The following is an 18,571-nucleotide window of genomic DNA, read 5'->3' on the forward strand; positions in this document are numbered from 1 at the left end:
CAGATGGCAGGGATGGAGGCTATGCATGGGCTCAGCCATGTGGGCGTCCACTCACCAAGGCCTAGCTGGCTACAGCCAGTGCTGAGTGCCCAGTCTGCCAGCAGCGAAGACCAACCCTGAGACCCGGCACCATTCCCTGGGGTGATCAGCCCGCTGCCTCGTGGCAGATCGATTACATTGGATTGCTTCCATCGTGGAAGGGATAGTGCTTTGTTCCTACTCTGGATGTGATTTGCTTTCCCTGCATGTAATGCTTCTGCAAAAGCTGCCAGCTGTGGACTCCCAGAATGCCTTACCCACCATCACGGTATTCCACAGAGCACTGCTTCTAGTCAAGGGACTCACTTCACAGCAAATGAAGTGCAGTAATGGGCTCACGTTCGTGGATTCTCCTGGTCTCACTATATTGCCTGCCATCCTGAAGTAGCTGGCTTGATAGAAAGGTTGAATGGCCTTTTTTTTTTTTTGCGGTACGCGGGCCTCTCACTGTTGTGGCCTCTCCCGTTGCGGAGCACAGGCTCCGGACGCGCAGGCTCAGCGGCCATGGCTCACGGGGCTCCGCGGCATGTGGGACCTTCCCAGACCGGGGCACGAACCCGTGTCCCCTGCATCGGCAGGTGGACTCCCAACCACTGCGCCACCAGGGAAGCCCTGAATGGCCTTTTGAAGATCCAGTTACAGAACTAGCTAGGTGGCAACACCTTGCAGGGCTGGGGCAACGTCCTTCAGGAGACTGTCCGTACTCAAATCAGCATTCCATGTATGGTGTTATTTCTCCCACAGCTAGGATTCATGGTTCCAGGAATCAAGGAGTGGAAATGGCATGGCAGCATTCAATATTAACCCTAGTGATTCATAAGAAAAATTTTGCTTCCTGTCTGCAACCTTATGCTTGCTGATATAGACATCTTCATTCCAAAGGGAGGAACGCTTCCACCTGGAAACACAACAATGATTCCATTGAACTGGAAGTTAAGACTGCTACCTCCATTTTAGAGTCCTCATCCTTCTAAATATACAAAGATGGGAGTGACTGTACTGGCTGGGGTGATTGATTCTGACTGCCAAGGGGAAAGCGGGCTGCTACTACATAACGGAGGTAAGGAGAAGTATGTCTGGAATACAGGAGATCCCTTAGGGCATCTCTTAGTACTCTCATAGCCCGTGACTAACGCCAATGAAATACCATAACAACACAATTCAGGCAAGACTTCTAATGGCACAGACCCTTCAAGAATGGACGTTTGGGGGCATCCCACCAGGAAAAGAACCACAACCAGCACTGAGGTGCTTGCTGAGGGTAAAGGAAATATGGAATGGGTAGTAGAAGAAGGTAGTTATAAATACCAGCTACGACCACCTGACCAATTTCAGAACTGAAGGCTGTATTATTATGAGTATTTATTCCTTATTTTATTGTGAGAATGTTTATTTGTGTATTTTTTCTTCCCTCTCTTATCCCCTTGTCATCTAACATAAAATGTATCAATAAAAACTAAGTTTACATTATTGAAGTTATAGGATTATCAAGGAAAGAAGTGAACTTCATCCAAAGGCTTTGCCTCCTCTTCTGGGGAAAGGGTTAGCACATTTTCAGTTGTACACAGGATCATTGTATCATGTTAGGTGGAAGTATGACTTTGTTATTGTCTTTATTTGGAGATTAAGTATGGTTTAGGAGATGTGTATTGGTGCCAGGTTGACCAGATGTGGTCTGTGCTGATCAGTTTTATGTGTCAGGTTGGCTAGGCTCTAGTACCTAGATATTCAATCAAACACTAACCTAGGTGTTGCTGTGAAAGTATTTTGTAAATGTGATAACACCTACAATCAGTTAACTTTACGTAAAGGAAATTTCTTGGATAATCTGGGTGGACCTGATCCAACCAATTGAAAGGCCTGAGGTTTCCCTCAAGAAATTCCACCTGTGTATTGCAGCGTCAGCACCTGCCTAAGAGTTTCCAGCCTGACCTTCCTCATGGCATGCACTAGACTCCAGACCTGCCTACCTGATCCCTACAGTTACAAAAGCCAATTCCTTGCAACAAATATAGATGGATAGATAGATATAGATAGATATAATAAATTGATTGATAGATAATTGAAAGATAGAGGATGGATGGATAGATAGAATAGGTAGGATAGATATCCACAGCTTGTATCTCTCTATCTCTGCGGTGGAACTGACTGCCACAAAAACCACCTAAGAAAATCTTGCATCCCTTGAGAGTCAGAGCTTGTTTTTGATCCAAAAGGGATCACTCAACATATTCATCAGGCATGGCCCCCAAAGCTCCTGGGCAAATCCCAGGAGTTCAAAGGATTATTCTAATGGAGGAATCAATTGGGCAGGTCAGGGTGACACTCCTAGAATAGTGTTCTGTCTTCCAGGGCATGCCTTCGGATATGTTAGTCCTTTCATATTTATTAAACTATCTGTAACGCAGTGGAACGCTACATGGCCACTTAAAAATACGCTCTTTATAGGGCTTCCCTGGTGGTGCAGTGGTTAAGAATCCACCTGCCAATTCAGGGGACATGGGTTCGAGCCCTGGTCCGGGAAGATCCCACATGCCAAGGAGCAACTGGGCCTATGCGCCACAACTACTGAGCCTGCGCTCTAGAGCCCGAGAGCCACAACTACTGAGCCCGCGTGCCACAAGTACTGAAGCCCGTGTGCATAGAGCCCAAGCTCCACAACAAGAGAAGCCACCGCAATGAGAGGCCCGTGCACCACAAGGAGTGGCCCCCGCTCGCCACAACTGAGAGAGCCGTGCACATCAGCAAAGATCCAATGCAGCCAAAAATAAATAAATAAATAAATAATTTTAAAAAATATGCTCTTTATCAACTGCCCCTGAAAGGGGATACAAAATCTCATAATATTAATTGCTTCTAAGGAGGGGAGCCCCTGGGCTCTGGGACAGAAGTGGGAGGGAGGATTTTCACTGTTTGTACTTTTGGAATGTTGGATTATGTGAGTCTATCATCTAAATTAGGGATTGGCAAACTGTAATCCACAGGCCAAATCTAACCCACTGCCTGTTTAAAGTTTTACTGGAACACATTCATGCTTATTTGTTTACATACTGGCTGTGGCTGCTTTCAAGCTGCAATGGCAGAGTTCAGTAATCGGAACAACTACATACACAACATACACAATGTCATACGGCCCACAAAGCCTAAAATACTTACTATCAGACCCTATACAGAAAAAATTTTCCGATATCAATCTAGATTTTTTTCAAATAGAAAAGTAAACTGACATTTAAAGAAAAAATGACCCAAGAGAATTGAAAACATCTGTCCACACAAAAACTTATATATCAATGTCCATAGCAGCACTAGTCACAATAGGCAAAAAGTGGAACCAACCCAAAATCACTCAACTGATACATAAACAAAATGACAAAATATGATATAGCCACACAGTGGAACATTACTTGGCCAGAAAAAGGAACGAAGTACTGATAAATGTTACAACACAGATGAACCTTGAAAACGTTACGCTAAGTGAAAGAAGCCAGACACAAAAGGCCACATATTGTAGGATTCCGTTTACATGAAATGTCCAGGCAAATTCACAGTGATAGAAAATACATCAGTGGTTTACAGGGGCTAGAGAGAAGGAAGAATGAGGAGTGACTGCAAATGGGTGCAAGGTTTCTTTGAGGAGTGATGACAATGTTCTGGAATTAGATAGTGGTGATGGTTGCACAACTCTTTGAATATACTAAAAACCACTGAATTCTACACCATCACCAAGTACACGGCATTTCAGAGTTCAGTAGGGGGCTTAGCACCAAGTGATAAGTTAGTCCCCTCTACCACCTCAGGATCAGACCAGCCAGGGAGTTAGGAGACCAAGTTCTACATCCCAATTAACCCAAACATCCATGAGATCTTAGGTAAGTTTGTTTCCCTGTCTGGTTCTCAACTTCCTTCTCTATAATATGATACAATTGGACAATGCAGGAGAAGGCCAGTACGAGACACGAGGGGAGATTCAGGGGGCCCTGACTTCCCAGAATCCTTTATTCTTTCCCCAAGATTTATCATCACTGACCCTAATAACCAGCATCTTCATCACCATCATGATGTTCCAATTTGAAAGCACTTTCACATACATGATGTCATTTGATCCTCATAACCACTCTTTTGGGTAGATATGTATTATCCCCATATTACAGATGAAGAAATTAAACCTCAGAATCAAATGACTTACCCAAGTTCATAAAGTGGTTAAGTGTAGGAGCTGGGACTCAACCCCAGGTCTGTCCACAACACCACACTGTTTTTGCATGTTTGGCCTCTCTCTAAAGCCCAAGACAGCAATGTCCAGCAGCCTCACTATAAACACATCTTTGTTTGGACAAAGCAAGGGAGGAGAGGCACAAGGACTTGGGTCCTCCTTGACCTTTTCTTATGAACCCTTCTATACTGGTACAGCAGCAGTCTGTGCATAGGAGTATGCATGTACACTGGTGTGGACACCAAGCTCACGGTGTCACAAAGATATACATACCGGTACACATGACCTCAACAGATGAGAGGTCACTCCTTGTTACCAGAGTGGTGGGGAAGCTATGCCTTTAGTTCAGGGGAGTCCTGAGCCAGAACTCTGGGAGTCTGCTCTCTCCTAAATCCAGAAGACTCATTACCCCTTTCATGAAGCTTCAAGAAGGAAGGGGCACTTCCTCAATGCTTGGTAGACAAGAGTAGTGAGGAGAAGAGAAGGCCTGGAAATTATCCTCATTGCCTTTGCTGAAGCGAGCCCAGGAAGGGGAACATCAGTGAACAGGGCATTCACTCCCAAGCTCAGAGAGCTGGGCCTAAATCTCAAGGAGTATCAGTGAGAACACTGCTGTCAAACCCAGGTCAGCCCTTGTAAGTCACAGTGCCTGGGCACTAGTAACGCTACCAGCTACGTGTGCTTTGGCAAGTCACCCACCCTCTCTGATTCAGTTTGCTTATCCAAAGATATGGCTAATGACTGCCTGGGGTCTAGCTCAGAGGGGTGCTTGGAGGTTTCAGGGACATAAACAGAAATGCTTTAAAAACAAAATGTACTTTAAGAACGCACTCTTTCATTCTCCCACAGCTGATAAGGAAGAAGGGCTGAGGCATGAACACACTTGGGGAATGACCCATTGATGCCTTTCCAGGGCTTGGCCAGCAAGGGGGAGTCAAGCCAAAAGCAAAAGTGTCTTCAGGAAAAGCCGGGTTGCCCATGCTTGTTTGCACTCTTTTTTGCATTTGGCCAATCAACATTTATCAAGCATCCCCTACAGCACAGATGCTGTTCTGGGGGCTTGAAGATAAAGCAGTGAAGAAAAGAGAAAATGGCTCTGCTCTCAAGCTTATGTTCTACTTGTGAAAGATCAATAAGTAAACGAATGTCAAGCATTGGCAGGTGCTATGCTGAATTAAATTGGGTAAGGTTAACAGTGATGGGGGAGTGGTACTATTTTCTGTAGGATGTAAGCAGGCCCCTCTGATAAGAGGATGTTTGAGGAAAGACCTGAAGGAAGTAAGGGGATAGTTTAGGAGGCAGCCACACCTTCTGTCTAGGCTAGAGGACACGAGTTCTGGGGAGAGACAGACACGTTGTCCACAGCAACAGAGAATTTCCTACCATGCTGGCTTGGTTTGCCCCTCTTAGATTCATTCTCCTGCTACGTTCCTTGGGGGGAGGGGGGGTTGACCCCTACAGACTGTATCCCTGGGTCAGCCTTGTCCTCTGCCTGACTTTTGTTAGGTTCGGCCAAAAGGAGGTCCCCAGAAAACTGGAGAACAGGATGAAAGAGAGGTGGGATACTGAAGCTCCTGCTTCCTCTGCCTGGCCACAGTTCCGACAGTGGCTGCATTCCTCTGCCACAGTTCCCATCTGCCTTCCACAGCCCCTTCTGTAGTCGATCCTCCAGTGTTGCCCCTCCTGGGCCCCATGGGGTGGGGGCTCATCAGGAAGCCTTGCAGGATTAACCTTCTAGATGAGCACCATGTACCTACCTGTGCAGGAGTGTGCTGTCCATAGATGCTACCTGGACTGCCTCTCCCATCAGGACAGGATGAGTTTTGACCCTAGAGGCACCTATCGCAGATAAAATGTGGACCATGGCCTCCTCTCCTCCTCCAAAGCTCCAGCTCTGTCAAATCGTTCATACCAGCAAAGGTGGGAACAGAAGTTGAGGTTCTAGAGCCCCTCGTCTTACTCCCTTGGGACCTCGCTGCCCTGGAGGTTTTTCTCCCCAGGATCCAGCCCACCAACTTTCAACTTTGTGGAAGAAACGGATCCACCTACCTCCAACACCAATAGCTCATTGCCCAGTTTATTTCCTTGATAGTATTTATCACTACTGGCTTTTTAATGTGTACGTCTGCTCTGTGCACTACAATGTACATGCCATGAAAGAAGAGAACTTCCCTGTCCTGTTCTCCTATGTGAACAGCATCCTTGGCCTAAGTATAAAACTCAGAAACATTTTTCAGTGAATAACTGACAACAGAAATGAGTATAAAGCCATCTCTGCTCCCAAACACCCTCCACAAGAATTGTAGCCATAAGCCCAGACACCAGTGGCTTAGAGTCACAGGGGTGGGCAGATACTCTCAGAAGCGTCTCGGTACTGCTGACTTCTCCAGGTGTGTGTGGGCAGGAGCCCCAAGTGGGACAACCAGGATAACCCAAGAGTCAGAGACCACTCAGGTTCCACCTTTCTGAAGATCCTCAGCTTCTCCGTTCCTGAGTGGCTAGAGCTAACAGAAACAGTCTCCAGGTCTCAGCATCGACTATATGGAAGACTCAAAATGAGGCTCACCAGACCACCTCCACCAACGACCCAAGAACTCCTGTGGGTGAGCGCCGCTGGTTATTTTCCTCCACTTAAGGGGCCCAAGCCTAGGCCCTCTGAGACCTGATTCAGCATCTCTTTGGACCCCGTTCTACTCCACCCTAGATGCCCACCCCTCCCACGTGTGGTACCACCGCCACCAGGCCATCCCCTTTACCCCCAAAGAAACCCAAGCAGCTCAGAAGTGCATCAATCGACCTTTAATGTCCAAAAGAGGCAGAGGCGTGGATGCAGAGCACAGGAGATGCTCCAGAAACGAGGGAGAGATGGACACACACCAGACATTTCCAACTGGCCGCACAAGTCTGGGAGGGCAGGGGGAGACAGATCTGGACACTCATAAAAAAATAAACCTCAACTCAAGCACTCAGTCTTGCGCCCACCAAAGGGTTTTACAGGGAACTCACTCACCATCCCGGTCCCCACCCTCCCCTGTCAGCATCAAAGAAAGCTCAGCACACACTAAAGGCTTGAGAAGGGGGCATTCTCCTGCCTCCCCACCAACCTTGAGGATGGAATCGGAAAAAAAAAAAGAGAATGAGCTGGATCCCAAACCCCCTCCACAGCATCAACCCTACACGTGAGAGTTTTTAATGCGATTTACAAGAATCAACAGCTCAATCAGTAATGACTCCCCCCACCCCATTCCCCACCCCATCACTGTTTGATCCACAGACAAGATTTCCCGAGCACTCCCCTTGGAATCTCCTCCCACTAGCAGTCCTGCTCCATCCCCTAATTCCTGGCTTCACCACTGCAAGACTGACCTCCAAAGTTCCCCCAAAGCCCCTCAACAGCCTTTATCACACTTCCACCCCTGCCTCCCACAAGAGGCTGCCACCACTCACAAAGTCCCTTTCCCTCTCCACTGAGACCCAGCTCATCCCGGACTATCCTCCTAAAGCCTTCCCGGGAGCAGACAGCCATAGGGCAAGCAGCGTCTAGGCCAGATGGCTGAGGGCGGGTAGGGTGATACCCATCTTCACCCCCAAAACAGAGGCCCCCAGAGGTTTTTAACATAAAGGCCCACTTGTCTACCGATACACCTTAGAGATTCCACAGTCCTGCCCCTCCCTCCCCTCTACCCTAAACCAAGATATACACACATTCACACACATATACAGAGGAAAAACAAGGGACACATTAATTTGGTTTGATTGCTAAGACCTAGCTAAGAACTAGTCACCAGAAATTCCCTTGCCAGCCAACTACCAGGGGCTGCTCTAAGAGAACTCTGGAGGAATGAGAAAACAGAGAGCTAAGCAGGGAGCAGACAGAAGGAGAGAAGAATGAAAAGAAAAAAAAAAATCAAGCTAATCCCACCCTCAACATCCTCCTAGCATGAGCTCTGGCAGGAAGAATGAAAGAATAAAAGACACAGCCCTCACTTAGAAACTCTTCTGACAAAGACAGCAAGATAAGTCTGCTCCCCACTCCCACACACCACAGACAAACACGTCTCAAGGCCCCTTAAAGAATCCAGCCCCTGCCCCACCCTCTGCCCCAAGCCGTGGAATCACAGTTCAGTGGAATATTCTCCCTGGTACTAGATCAATCTCCCTACCCTCCTTCCTATCCCTCTCTCCTTGTCAATCCTAACGCTGTCCCCCCTGCAGCCTCCCTGGCCCTCCCAAAGCAGCATCCACCACCAGAAGAGGCAGCTGCACAGTTTTAGTTCCACCTCCAGAAACCTATTTCTTTTCCCCAGCCCTCCTAGTCGTACAGGCTTTGTTGAGGGCTTTTTATTTGTATAGGGAGAGAAAGAGAAAAGAGAGGGGTGGGAGAGATTTCCTAGTGCAATACAACAACAACAACAACAACAACAACAAAAATTTAAGTCTTGAAAAATAAACGTAAAGCAGCCTTCTTCCCCAGGCAACTAAACAGAAAGAAGTTTGGTTTTGTTTACTGCGACATACACATGAAATCGAGTATACAGTCCATGCAGTAGCACAGCCATTGGAGAGGACATCCTGATGCTGGCCCCAGTGCAAAACAGTCCCAGCAACACCGCCTGCTTGCCATCACTGCCGCCACCACTAACACCTTCACTGCGGCCACCTAGCCTGACTTGAAGAGGAGGATTGCAACTTGACCCAAGTAAAAATAGATGAAGTGCTTTGTCTCGTGTGTAACGTAGCTGCCAAAATTTCGGCCCACAATACAATGCCAGGTAGGGTTATATTTCTTGTCAAATTCCTAAAAGAAGAATAAAAAGAGAAAAAAGGTGATTAGGACAGCTGGAGGATGAGAAATCAGAATGAGAGTCTGATTAGTTTAGCTGTCACCCCCACCCCACCCCCAGTCCTAGGCCTCGGTTCTCTGAACCTCAGGAGCTCAGGTTCTAAGGTTGGCTAGGACACTCCTTCATTAATAATGTAACACCACAAAGGCTCCATTATTTCTCTCTAGCACTTTACAGCCCGTTCATCTCTCGTTCCTCTAGCTACCCTGCTTTTCAAAAGCCCACCCCGCAATCCTTCAGCAAGGGAATCAGAAAAGCCAGTGGAATAAAGGACCACTCCAGGGTCACACAGCACTGAGTAGAAGAGGAGCAAGCCTCCCTGGCGTGCCCCTTGCCACCTCTCACATTACTAAACCAGCATTTCCAAACGCCAAAAGCCAAGACGCTAAAGCAAAACGGGGAACGAAAGTACCAGGAGTACCTGCAGGAGAACCAGGAAGCGATTCTGTGTAAGCCAACATTAAAGACACTCCAGTGTGGCAGGCACTACGTGGGCTGTAAACACCAGAGAAAGGACCTCAACCATGAGATCAAGGCAGTTCCCTCACTTCTCTCAGGGCTAGTACAAGTTCAGCACCAAAGCCAGCTAGGAAATCCTCACGACCTTATCAGACAGACCTTCCCACTCCGTGGACCCAGCAGGAAACAGATGGCTCAGTTCTAGCTGCATCCTGCCGTGGCTGTGAAAGGACAGCAGCCCTCCACCACGGGCCCAGCAATGCAGCCAACCTTGGGGCTCTGGCCCCTAGGGGCTCAACCTGCAACTTGTTTAGCGTCCTCACAGCCCCCATACCACGTAACTCCAGAAGGTATTAGGAGACGGCGGAAAGGGCATGGGTCACCACACTCAGCTTTATTCCTGACTGAAGACCCTGTGTAACATAGGAGAGCCATAGTTGCTTCCCCATTTTCCCCATCAGCAAAACGAGAAAGCGATTCTTCTGGCCCTAGGAGTCCATGGTTCTACATTCTCTCCCTGAATAGAACAGAAAAACCATCACTCAACAAGGAACCAGCACGCCTAGCAGCCTTGCCAGCTCTGCACCCCCTGGCTACACACACAGAAAGAAAAAGTCTCTCAGGACCCCAGTTTCCTCTTCTCATACCACCCAGACACACAGGAAAGAGTTCTGTGAAACTCAAGGATACTCTACCGCCTGTATGGACCAGAATGCCATGGCTCTTAGGCATCCTTGGGATACCAGAATTAAGAATATCAAAGACTGGGGCTCTGCCACCAATGGACATGGATCCTGACTGGGAATCAGGGACCCTGGGTACCACCTTTCACCTCTAGCTCAGCAGCTTCCTCACTATATATATGTTAACTATGTCCATTCACCCAGGAATTCTTCAGGGACTAAACCTATTGCCCCAATAATGCTCATCTATTAAAAAATATCTATATATCTATATATCTATATATATTCAAGCCCACCCTTTCCTCAAGGAGGCAGGGAGAAGGGGACGATTTAGTGCGTGAGTCCCTTTTTCTTTGGCCGCGCAGCTTGGCTTGCGGGATCTTAGTTCCCTGCCAGGGATTGAACCCGGGCCATGGCAGTGAAAGCACCGAGTCTTAACCACTGGACGGCCAGGGAACTCCCCACCTGAGTCCTTTTAAAGAAAAGGAAACGTCCTACGTAATGAGAATCACTTATAGGGCTATCCCACTTTAAATGATGCAGCTCCCTGAAAATTTGTATAGGATCTTATGTTATCCAATCAAACATCCTTGGTCTTCATTTTGAATAGTTCTGAATTGGGACAGTTATATCTAGTCCTGAAGCTTCACTCCCCATTGCTTTTGCAGTCACATAACTATCTGTAAACATACACACAACCCCAGCAGAGTTCCTATTAAAAACTCTTAAGGTAAATGCTTTAATAAATAAGAATCATCCCCTAACTTATCTCCTTTGCAAGTTCGTAGGGTTCTGTTTGCATGGAATATACCTACTTTCCTATGCCCCCACTCCAGCCCTCCCTGGGGCATAACTCAGCTATCCATCCCTATCCCTGACCAACCACAGCTCTCCCAGCACACCTTCTTGATATAGGCAGCAATGTCCTTCTCTATGTTGTACTTCTCCATAGCCTGCGTGGCGCAGTCAACGGCATCTTGTTGCATGTCCTCAGACATGTCTGCGTTCTTGATCACTGCCTTCCGGTCAGACATCGTGACACTGCAGAAGAAGCAGAGAGGTGAGGCTGCAATCCCATGCTCTGGGCAGTGAACACTAACAGCTGGGTGTGGGGCTGGGAGAGGAGCACAGAAGATGAGGGCAATAGAAAACACAGATATGAGGCATTAGAAAAGGGAGCTCCTAAGATTTTAGCAGACACATGGTTGCCAAGTCTGGGAAACACAAGGTAAATAATTAAAAAAACATAATAAGCCATCAGTTGTTATCACATGTAAAATGAGGCTTTTCCAACTCTAAACGTATCTATTTCCAATATTTTGAATAGCACCAATAGCCAAGATATTACAATACACCATCTACCAGCTGTGTCCTTGGGCAAGCTGATTAAACTTTGTGCTCTCATTCATCATCTTAAAATGCGGACTTGAGTTAACCTCAGGGTAAACCTGGTGGTATAACACCTGAACATAATAGGCCCTTGATTTAATGACCATTATTATATCATTGGTATCAAAGTGGAAAGATGAATTAGGCCTGACTTCTGGTCTGTGGACAAGTTACTTAGCCTTTCTGCATTCGATTACCTCTATTTTAGCAATGAGGATATCTATCAAGAGCTGTTGTAAGGATTAATTAAGGTTATATGAGAACACTGCAAACAAGGACAGTCTATACAGTGGTCTCACCCATTAGCCAGATTCAGCCCACCACCTGCTTTTGTAAACAGTTTCATAGGAACACACTACAATGGCAGAGTTGAATAGTTGTAAGAAACTAGATGGCCTGTAAAGCCTAAAATATTTACTATCTGGTCCTTCACAGAAAAAGACTGCCAAGCCCTAAGCTACCAATGCCCAGTGGTGACAGAGACAACAAAAAGACAACAAAAGAATTATTATTTTAATAGCACTCTTTCATATCCATGCTATCTAAGACATTGCATTCATCCTATAGCAACCAGAGTTGCAGAGCTCACCTTGCATGGTCCCCTCCTAGGATGACAGGAATTCCAGGAGGGCTGGCCACGGCCTGCCTAGAAGTCTATGGCATGTGAGGTGCTTTGCAGGAAAGGGGATGAGCTGCAAAATCCTATCCTCTGTCCTTGACCAAGTCCCATCACAGAGGGCAGTAACAATCCACCCCCCATCCCATGTGCTACTCCCCCAAAGCGCCACTCTGTGGCCTGCCCAGTGGATAAAAGATGTTGTCGTTGCAGCCCTGTCCGATACAAAGCTACACAGGGACCTGACTGCTCAAGGAGAGATCCCTGGTATCATTCCGGGCCACCCGGATCTGAGTCCACACTAGCCTGTGGGCTGGGTGGGCTGAAAAGGGAAGCAGAATTCATGACTACTTCTTCAGCCTGCACTAGATGCAAAGAATGCATGCGTGCCAGCTGCTAGTCAGGCAGCCCTTTACTGCATCCGGGGCACCTCTGTCTCACACTGGCAAATTAAGCAGGGCTGGTTCCACTTTTGCAAAGGCTGGCAGAGCAAAGGATTATTGCCCCAGTACCCTCTGCTCCCATACGCCCGAGAGGGAAAGTCAGAGCCTCGAGAGGAGTCTGTGAGCACCAGCTGGGGCTGAGGAAAAGGTCAGGCGAACCCTGTTCAAGGCCTGGCTGTCTATATGACCTGGGGCAAACCAACATCTTTTTAGAAAACAATGGCTGAAATAAGATAAATGTGGCAACTTCAATGGGTTTGCGCAAAGGTACGACAGCAGCAGTACAGGGAAGAAAACTAGTGTCACCGGGCGGCCTATCCCAGGTTACCACTCAGAAGGGGGCACTGTTTACAAATCCAAGGGTGGGGTGGGGCCTGATTAAAGGATGAAATCAGCACCCGTTTTCCCAGCAAGCTCACCTGCCCCACTGCCTCATTCCCAAAGTCCAAAGAAACAACTTTGTCACAGTAATTAAAACCACCTTACCCTCCAGGAGAGCCTGCAGTTACATAACGTTGGTCTTGTGACTACAATGCCACGATTCTTCACCCCTGACCCCCCAGGCGTCTGAGAGGTGAGGCCTAGCCCCAGTCTCCCCTGTCCAAGGTGCCAATGAGAAAAGGAAAGGGAGGGGCCAACGTAGTCCCTCCCCCCCGGGGAAGAGGGAAAAAAAAAAAGCAAGGGACCTGGGCCTCCAGATTGAAGGATGACCACAGGGCCCCAGGCCAGCTGCCTTAGTCACGAGCCAGGGGCTCCTCTGAAAAGCTAAGAGGGCACTCCAGGACAGCTCACTCTCCTCTATCCCCGGCCCTGCGACAAAAAGACCAAGCCTCCGAACGACACGACCCGCCCTCCCCGGCCCCCAACACGCACAAACGCTTGTATTTCCTCCCTTCGGACCCCAAGGGGCCGTCTCCCTCCACCACCCCATCCTCCAGTGGCTGCGATCCCGAAGGCCGGCACCTGGGCCGGGAGAAAGCCTCCTCCCCCCGCACCTCCGCCCGGCCGGCCGCCCTCCCCCGTCCGGCCTAGAGCAGCGCCGTAGTGACTGGGCGTCCTCGCTGCAGGAAGGACGCCCCAGAGGGTGGCGACGGCGGGACGAACCGCGTCACGGCCCAAACAGCAAGGGCCTCCGAGCCCGCAGAGAAATCCCGGGTGGGGGGGGCGGGAGGCCTCACCTCTGCAGCCGGGGGCCCCGGGGTCGGGAGGGCACAGGGTGGCGCAGCCCTGGGCAGGAGAGGCGCCGGGGGCGTCACGCCGAGGCCAGCACTGCTCCGGGCCTCGGGGCCGAACTCCGCGCGTCGGGCCGCCGCCCCGGGGCAGCCTCCACCCACCGCTTACCTTTACGGAGGCGAGTCCGCGCGGGGTCCCGGGGGAGCAGGGATGGCCTGAGGCAGAGCGCGGGCAGGGCGGTGTCCCCTCGGCTCCTCTGGCAGCAGCCGCCGCCGCCGGCGCCGCCGCGGTCTCCGGCTCCCGCAGGCCCGGGCCGAGCACAAGCGCCGCCGCCCTCCGCCCTCGAGCTTCTCCCGCCGCCCGCGCTCCGCCTTGCGCCCGCCGGCCCGCCTGCCTGCCAGCTAGCCAGCTCCGCGCTGGCACCTCGCAGCTCTGCTCCGCTCGGCCTCGAGCTTGGCGGACGCACGACCCCCCTCTGAAATAGCGCCCCGCCCCGCTCCCCCCACCGGCGCGCGCGCCGCCGTCCGCGCTCCCCATTGGCTGGGCCCGTTCGGCCCCGCACTGCGGGCTTCTCCCCGCGCCGCTCTCGCCCCACATCTTGTTTCCTCCCACAATGCCTCGGGGCGGAGGGAGGGGGTGGGGAGGGGGAGCTGGAAAAGGTTGGGGGAGGGAGACGTGGCCTTCAGAAGAGAAAAAAGAAGTATACAGACCCCACTAACCAGGGCTGGAGAGGCCAGGCCTAAAAAGGAATAAAGAGGCCGGGTTCAATGAGAGAGAAAAAGAGGGAGGGGCGTAAAGACCCTAATTCGAAGAAGAATAAAGGAAGAGAGTGGGATGGAGATTTCAGACCCTGGGAGCCCATGGGGAAGGGGTAGAGATCCTAACCTTAGAAAGAGGAAGGGGAAGGAGGTGAAGTCATCAGTTTTAGAGGAAAAGACAGGACCCCTTCCGTCCCCCCAAAACTGTGGGAAGGAGAGGACAGCCAGCCCTATGGAGAGGTAAAGTCATGAACAGCCGCAGGTCTCCCCTCCTCTCACTTTCTGGGAAGGCCCCTTCCCCTTCCTGCTCTGCCTTTGTTCCCGAGTCTCAAGGCCACAGGACCTAAACTCCAAGCTGGGGCCCCAGATGCTGTTTATCTTCAAGAGCAATGGAGGCAAACCCTAAGCACGATTGTGAGAGGGGAGTTTTGTCTTTGATACACAGACCCCTGGAAGAGAGATGAGAGTAAGCCATTTCCAGTCAGTCTACCCGCTTGGTTAGACAGGACTAGAGGGGGCGTGAATAGAATCCCCTAGAGGTACAAACCAAAGCATGTCTGTACAGCCAGGAGCCTTAAAATTCACCCCATCCATATTCCTCACCTTATAAAGGAGAGAAACAAGGGACAGAGCAGGGGGGAGCCCTTGCCAGACCACCACAGGTCAGGCCTGGACCTGGCTTCTAGGCTGAAAAGTGGTGCTTCTAGGCAGCAGTCCCCCTGGGGTCTGTGGGTGTGTGTGTAAATGCCTGTGCACACTGGGGGAGTGCCTGCCCTCCATGCCACACCACCCACCTCCTAAGGAGAACAGGAAGCAGCTGCTCTTTTCTTTCCAAAGGAAGTGTCTACCTAAAGGGGTGGTGAGGGTCTTTATGGAAAGCCAAGCATTTGGGCCACACAGTAAGGATTAAGAAGCTTGCATTCATCCTATAACCCTAACCTTAACCCGTCATTGCCCCAAACCATGGTCAGGAAGTCAGGCTCGTTCTGGCCCTGACCTGCTCTGATTTGGGGCATCATAATTTAGTGTTCATTATGAGTCAGGGGAAACCTAGAAAATCATCCCCTCTCACTTACGCTTTCCCAACCTGCTCTATCATCTTCAACCTCAATGAGGAGATGTGAAAGAAATAGGCGAGGCCTGTGGTATCCCCTCACACCAAGGGTATTCTGATGTCAGCTTCAGTGTGAATGAATGGGGGGGTGGGGCACATGTGGGGAGGAGGAAACTACCTCTTAGAGAATTTCAGTAACTTGCCCAAAATTCCCCAGCTTGTAAGCAGCAGTATTTAATTCCCAGTGCCTACACTTTTAGCCTTTCCACTATCCTCCTGACAGAAAAAAGATAAAACTGTAAACTAGGTGTTGGGTGCCCTATCTAAATTATACCAGCATTTCCTAAGCTTATCTGACTCCAAAGACCTTTTTTATCCAAGCATTTATTAACATCTCCAGGAGCTACTATTCCACAGGACACAGTTGGGGAAACTTGTGCTATGCTAATTACTACTATTTATGTAAACTGCTTACTGTTTAGGATAATTACTATGCAACATAGTAACTGTTATAATTAATACGTCTGCTTAACTTGGTGGACATTTCTATTTGATGCCACTACATGTTGATCGTCCGGTTTTCTGTTGCCGGGATAGCAGAGCCATGTCTTCAGATTTAAAAATCAGATGGGACTTTTGTTTTTGTCTCATCTGTGAGCCCCTTACCCACTGGCTACTTCTTTAACTTAGGGGTTCCCCAGGGCACTGGTCAACTTAGGTAGTTTATACCATGATCTGAGCCTTGATGACCTCCCTAAATTCCAGACCTCCACTGTGGGTGTCCCACAGGCTCTTTGGACTCTTCACATACACCTATATCCTGCCTGGTCATTAAGAGCATTGGCCCGGGAGCCAGAATGCCTGGATTTTAACCTCTTTCCACCACTCAACCAGCTGTGCAGATCTGGCCAACCTATTCAACATCTCAAAGTTTCATTTTCCTCATCTATAAATTGAGACTAATAATATCTACTTTATAGAGTTATGAGAAAAATGCACGAAAAACTCTTGGCACAATGTGTGGTCCATATAAGTGATTAATAAATGTTAGCTATCATCAACATCTCTCTTCCAAACTTATTTCCCTTTCCTGCATTTCTTTTTTTTTTTTTTAATGCATTGGGGGTTTTTTTGTTTGCTTGTTTGTTTTTATTTATTTTTGGCTGCATTGGGTCTTCGTTGCTGTGCGCAGGCAGGCTTCTCATTGCAGTGGCTTCTCTTGTTGCGGAGCACGGGCTCTAGGTGCACGGGCTTCAGTAGTTGTGGCACACAGGCTCAGTATTTGTGGCTCACGGGCTCTAGAGTGCAGGCTCAGTAGTTGTGGCACACGGGCTCAGCTGCACCGCAGCATGTGGGATGTTCCTGGACCAGGGCTCGAACCCGTGTCCCCTGTATTGGCAGGTGGATTCTTAACCACTGTGCCACCAGGGAAGCCCCCCTTTCCTGCATTTCTTACCTCAGTTCCTCGCCCCATTATCCACCCAGGTACCAAGTCAGAAACCTGCGGTCCCCTCTGGATTTGTGTCTCTCCCTTCCCCACCACATTTCTATCATCACTCACCTCCTGGCTGTGTCTCCAGTCCATGCCCCTTTCATAAGGAGTGCCTCATTCTCATTGTGAATACCTTGCATCTAGTACTCATCATCACTTCCAGTAGGCTCCCTGCCCCCTTTCTTAACTCCTCCTCCCCAAATCCACGCTGCTGTGATCTGTCTAAAATGCAAGTCTCCCAGGCCCTTCCCTCTTCCCTGCTCTGAAAAAAGACCCATGCTCCTTCCCATAATTTACTTCCCCTCCCAGCCACACACACCCCAGCCTCTCTGCCTTATCTCCCCACGCTTCCCATCTCCCTCTTCAGGCTCTAGTAACACCATCAGCTGTTGCCTGTGGTTTCCCCCCACGGACCCAGATTCCACACCTTTGTTTATGTGGTTCTCTTGCCTGTGAGGCTGGTGGCTTTCTTTCCCAGCTCTTTGTCCTCTAGGAAGCCTTCCCTGAATCCCAGGTGGGAAGCATACCCCTCCTCTATGTTTTGGTAACATCCAGGGCTTATCACCCACCACATTTTATTAAACTTGTTGGTCTTATGTTTGTCTGTAGTTCCTTGCATACAGGGATCACATCTTATTTACATGTGGGCTGCAGAACCTGACACAGTTCTTGGAACATGGGAAATTCTCTGTAAGTATTAGTTAAACCGATCATGCCCATTAATGGCTGAAAAATACATTTTGGAAGGACACACTTCATCTCTTCTCCACCCAAAGAACCTTGTCTAGGCTCTTCTGTCTCTTTCCCTAGAACCAGCAATGCACACTATTTACACTGGGCCCTTCCTGCCCAGTGCAAGTTGCTAATTAAGGTAAAACACTGTCAGCCCTGGGGAAAGTCCAGGCCTGATTTCTGAATTGATTTCCTTCTCACACTCTCTGGTTATTTGCCTGATATCCTTACACCTTACAGGTAAAAACTAGCAAGGCTCTCCCACCCCAGCTGACTAGGGCACCTACAGAAAAGAGACCATAGCAGTAACAGAGGTCATTTCACCAAGACCTTTTGCTATTGACTTGCTTCAAGAGCTCCAGGAGGATGGAAAAGGGTGGGAACACACACACTGACACACTGCAGTGCAAACCCTGCTATCAGTCCCTTCTGCCAAGTCCCCACTGGGAAAACTTAAGGAAGAAACAGTGTGACTAGAACTACTGGAATGTGCTCCAGTTCATTGCTGATTTCTTGGGTGGCCTTGCAAGACATACTTCCCTAGGCAACCATTTACCAAGCCCCAAACATTGCCCCTCCTCCTCTCCAATCCCCTGAAACTTAGAGGAGCCAGCCAAGTCAACCACATGACTGGGAGCTAGTGAAGTGAGCCCTGGACTGGGAGTCAAAGGAGAAG

At 49.3% G+C, this 18,571-nt stretch overlaps 1 protein-coding gene across 1 annotated transcript; it reads right to left on the reverse strand.

The window, feature by feature from the left end:
- Positions 1–7,036: 7,036 nt before the first annotated feature.
- On the reverse strand, positions 7,037–14,172 carry DYNLL2 (dynein light chain LC8-type 2). Its single transcript, XM_004271778.4, has 3 exons — positions 14,028–14,172; positions 11,141–11,279; positions 7,037–9,050 (listed from the first exon to the last, which is right to left on the reverse strand). The coding sequence occupies exons 2-3, from the start codon at positions 11,270–11,272 to the stop codon at positions 8,913–8,915; spliced, it is 270 nt and encodes an 89-aa protein (XP_004271826.1). The 5' UTR covers positions 11,273–11,279; positions 14,028–14,172; the 3' UTR covers positions 7,037–8,912.
- Between the last annotated feature and the right edge of the window lie 4,399 nt (positions 14,173–18,571).

Source organism: Orcinus orca, chromosome 19, assembly GCF_937001465.1.
Source record: "Orcinus orca chromosome 19, mOrcOrc1.1, whole genome shotgun sequence".
Taxonomy (NCBI): domain Eukaryota; kingdom Metazoa; phylum Chordata; class Mammalia; order Artiodactyla; family Delphinidae; genus Orcinus; species Orcinus orca.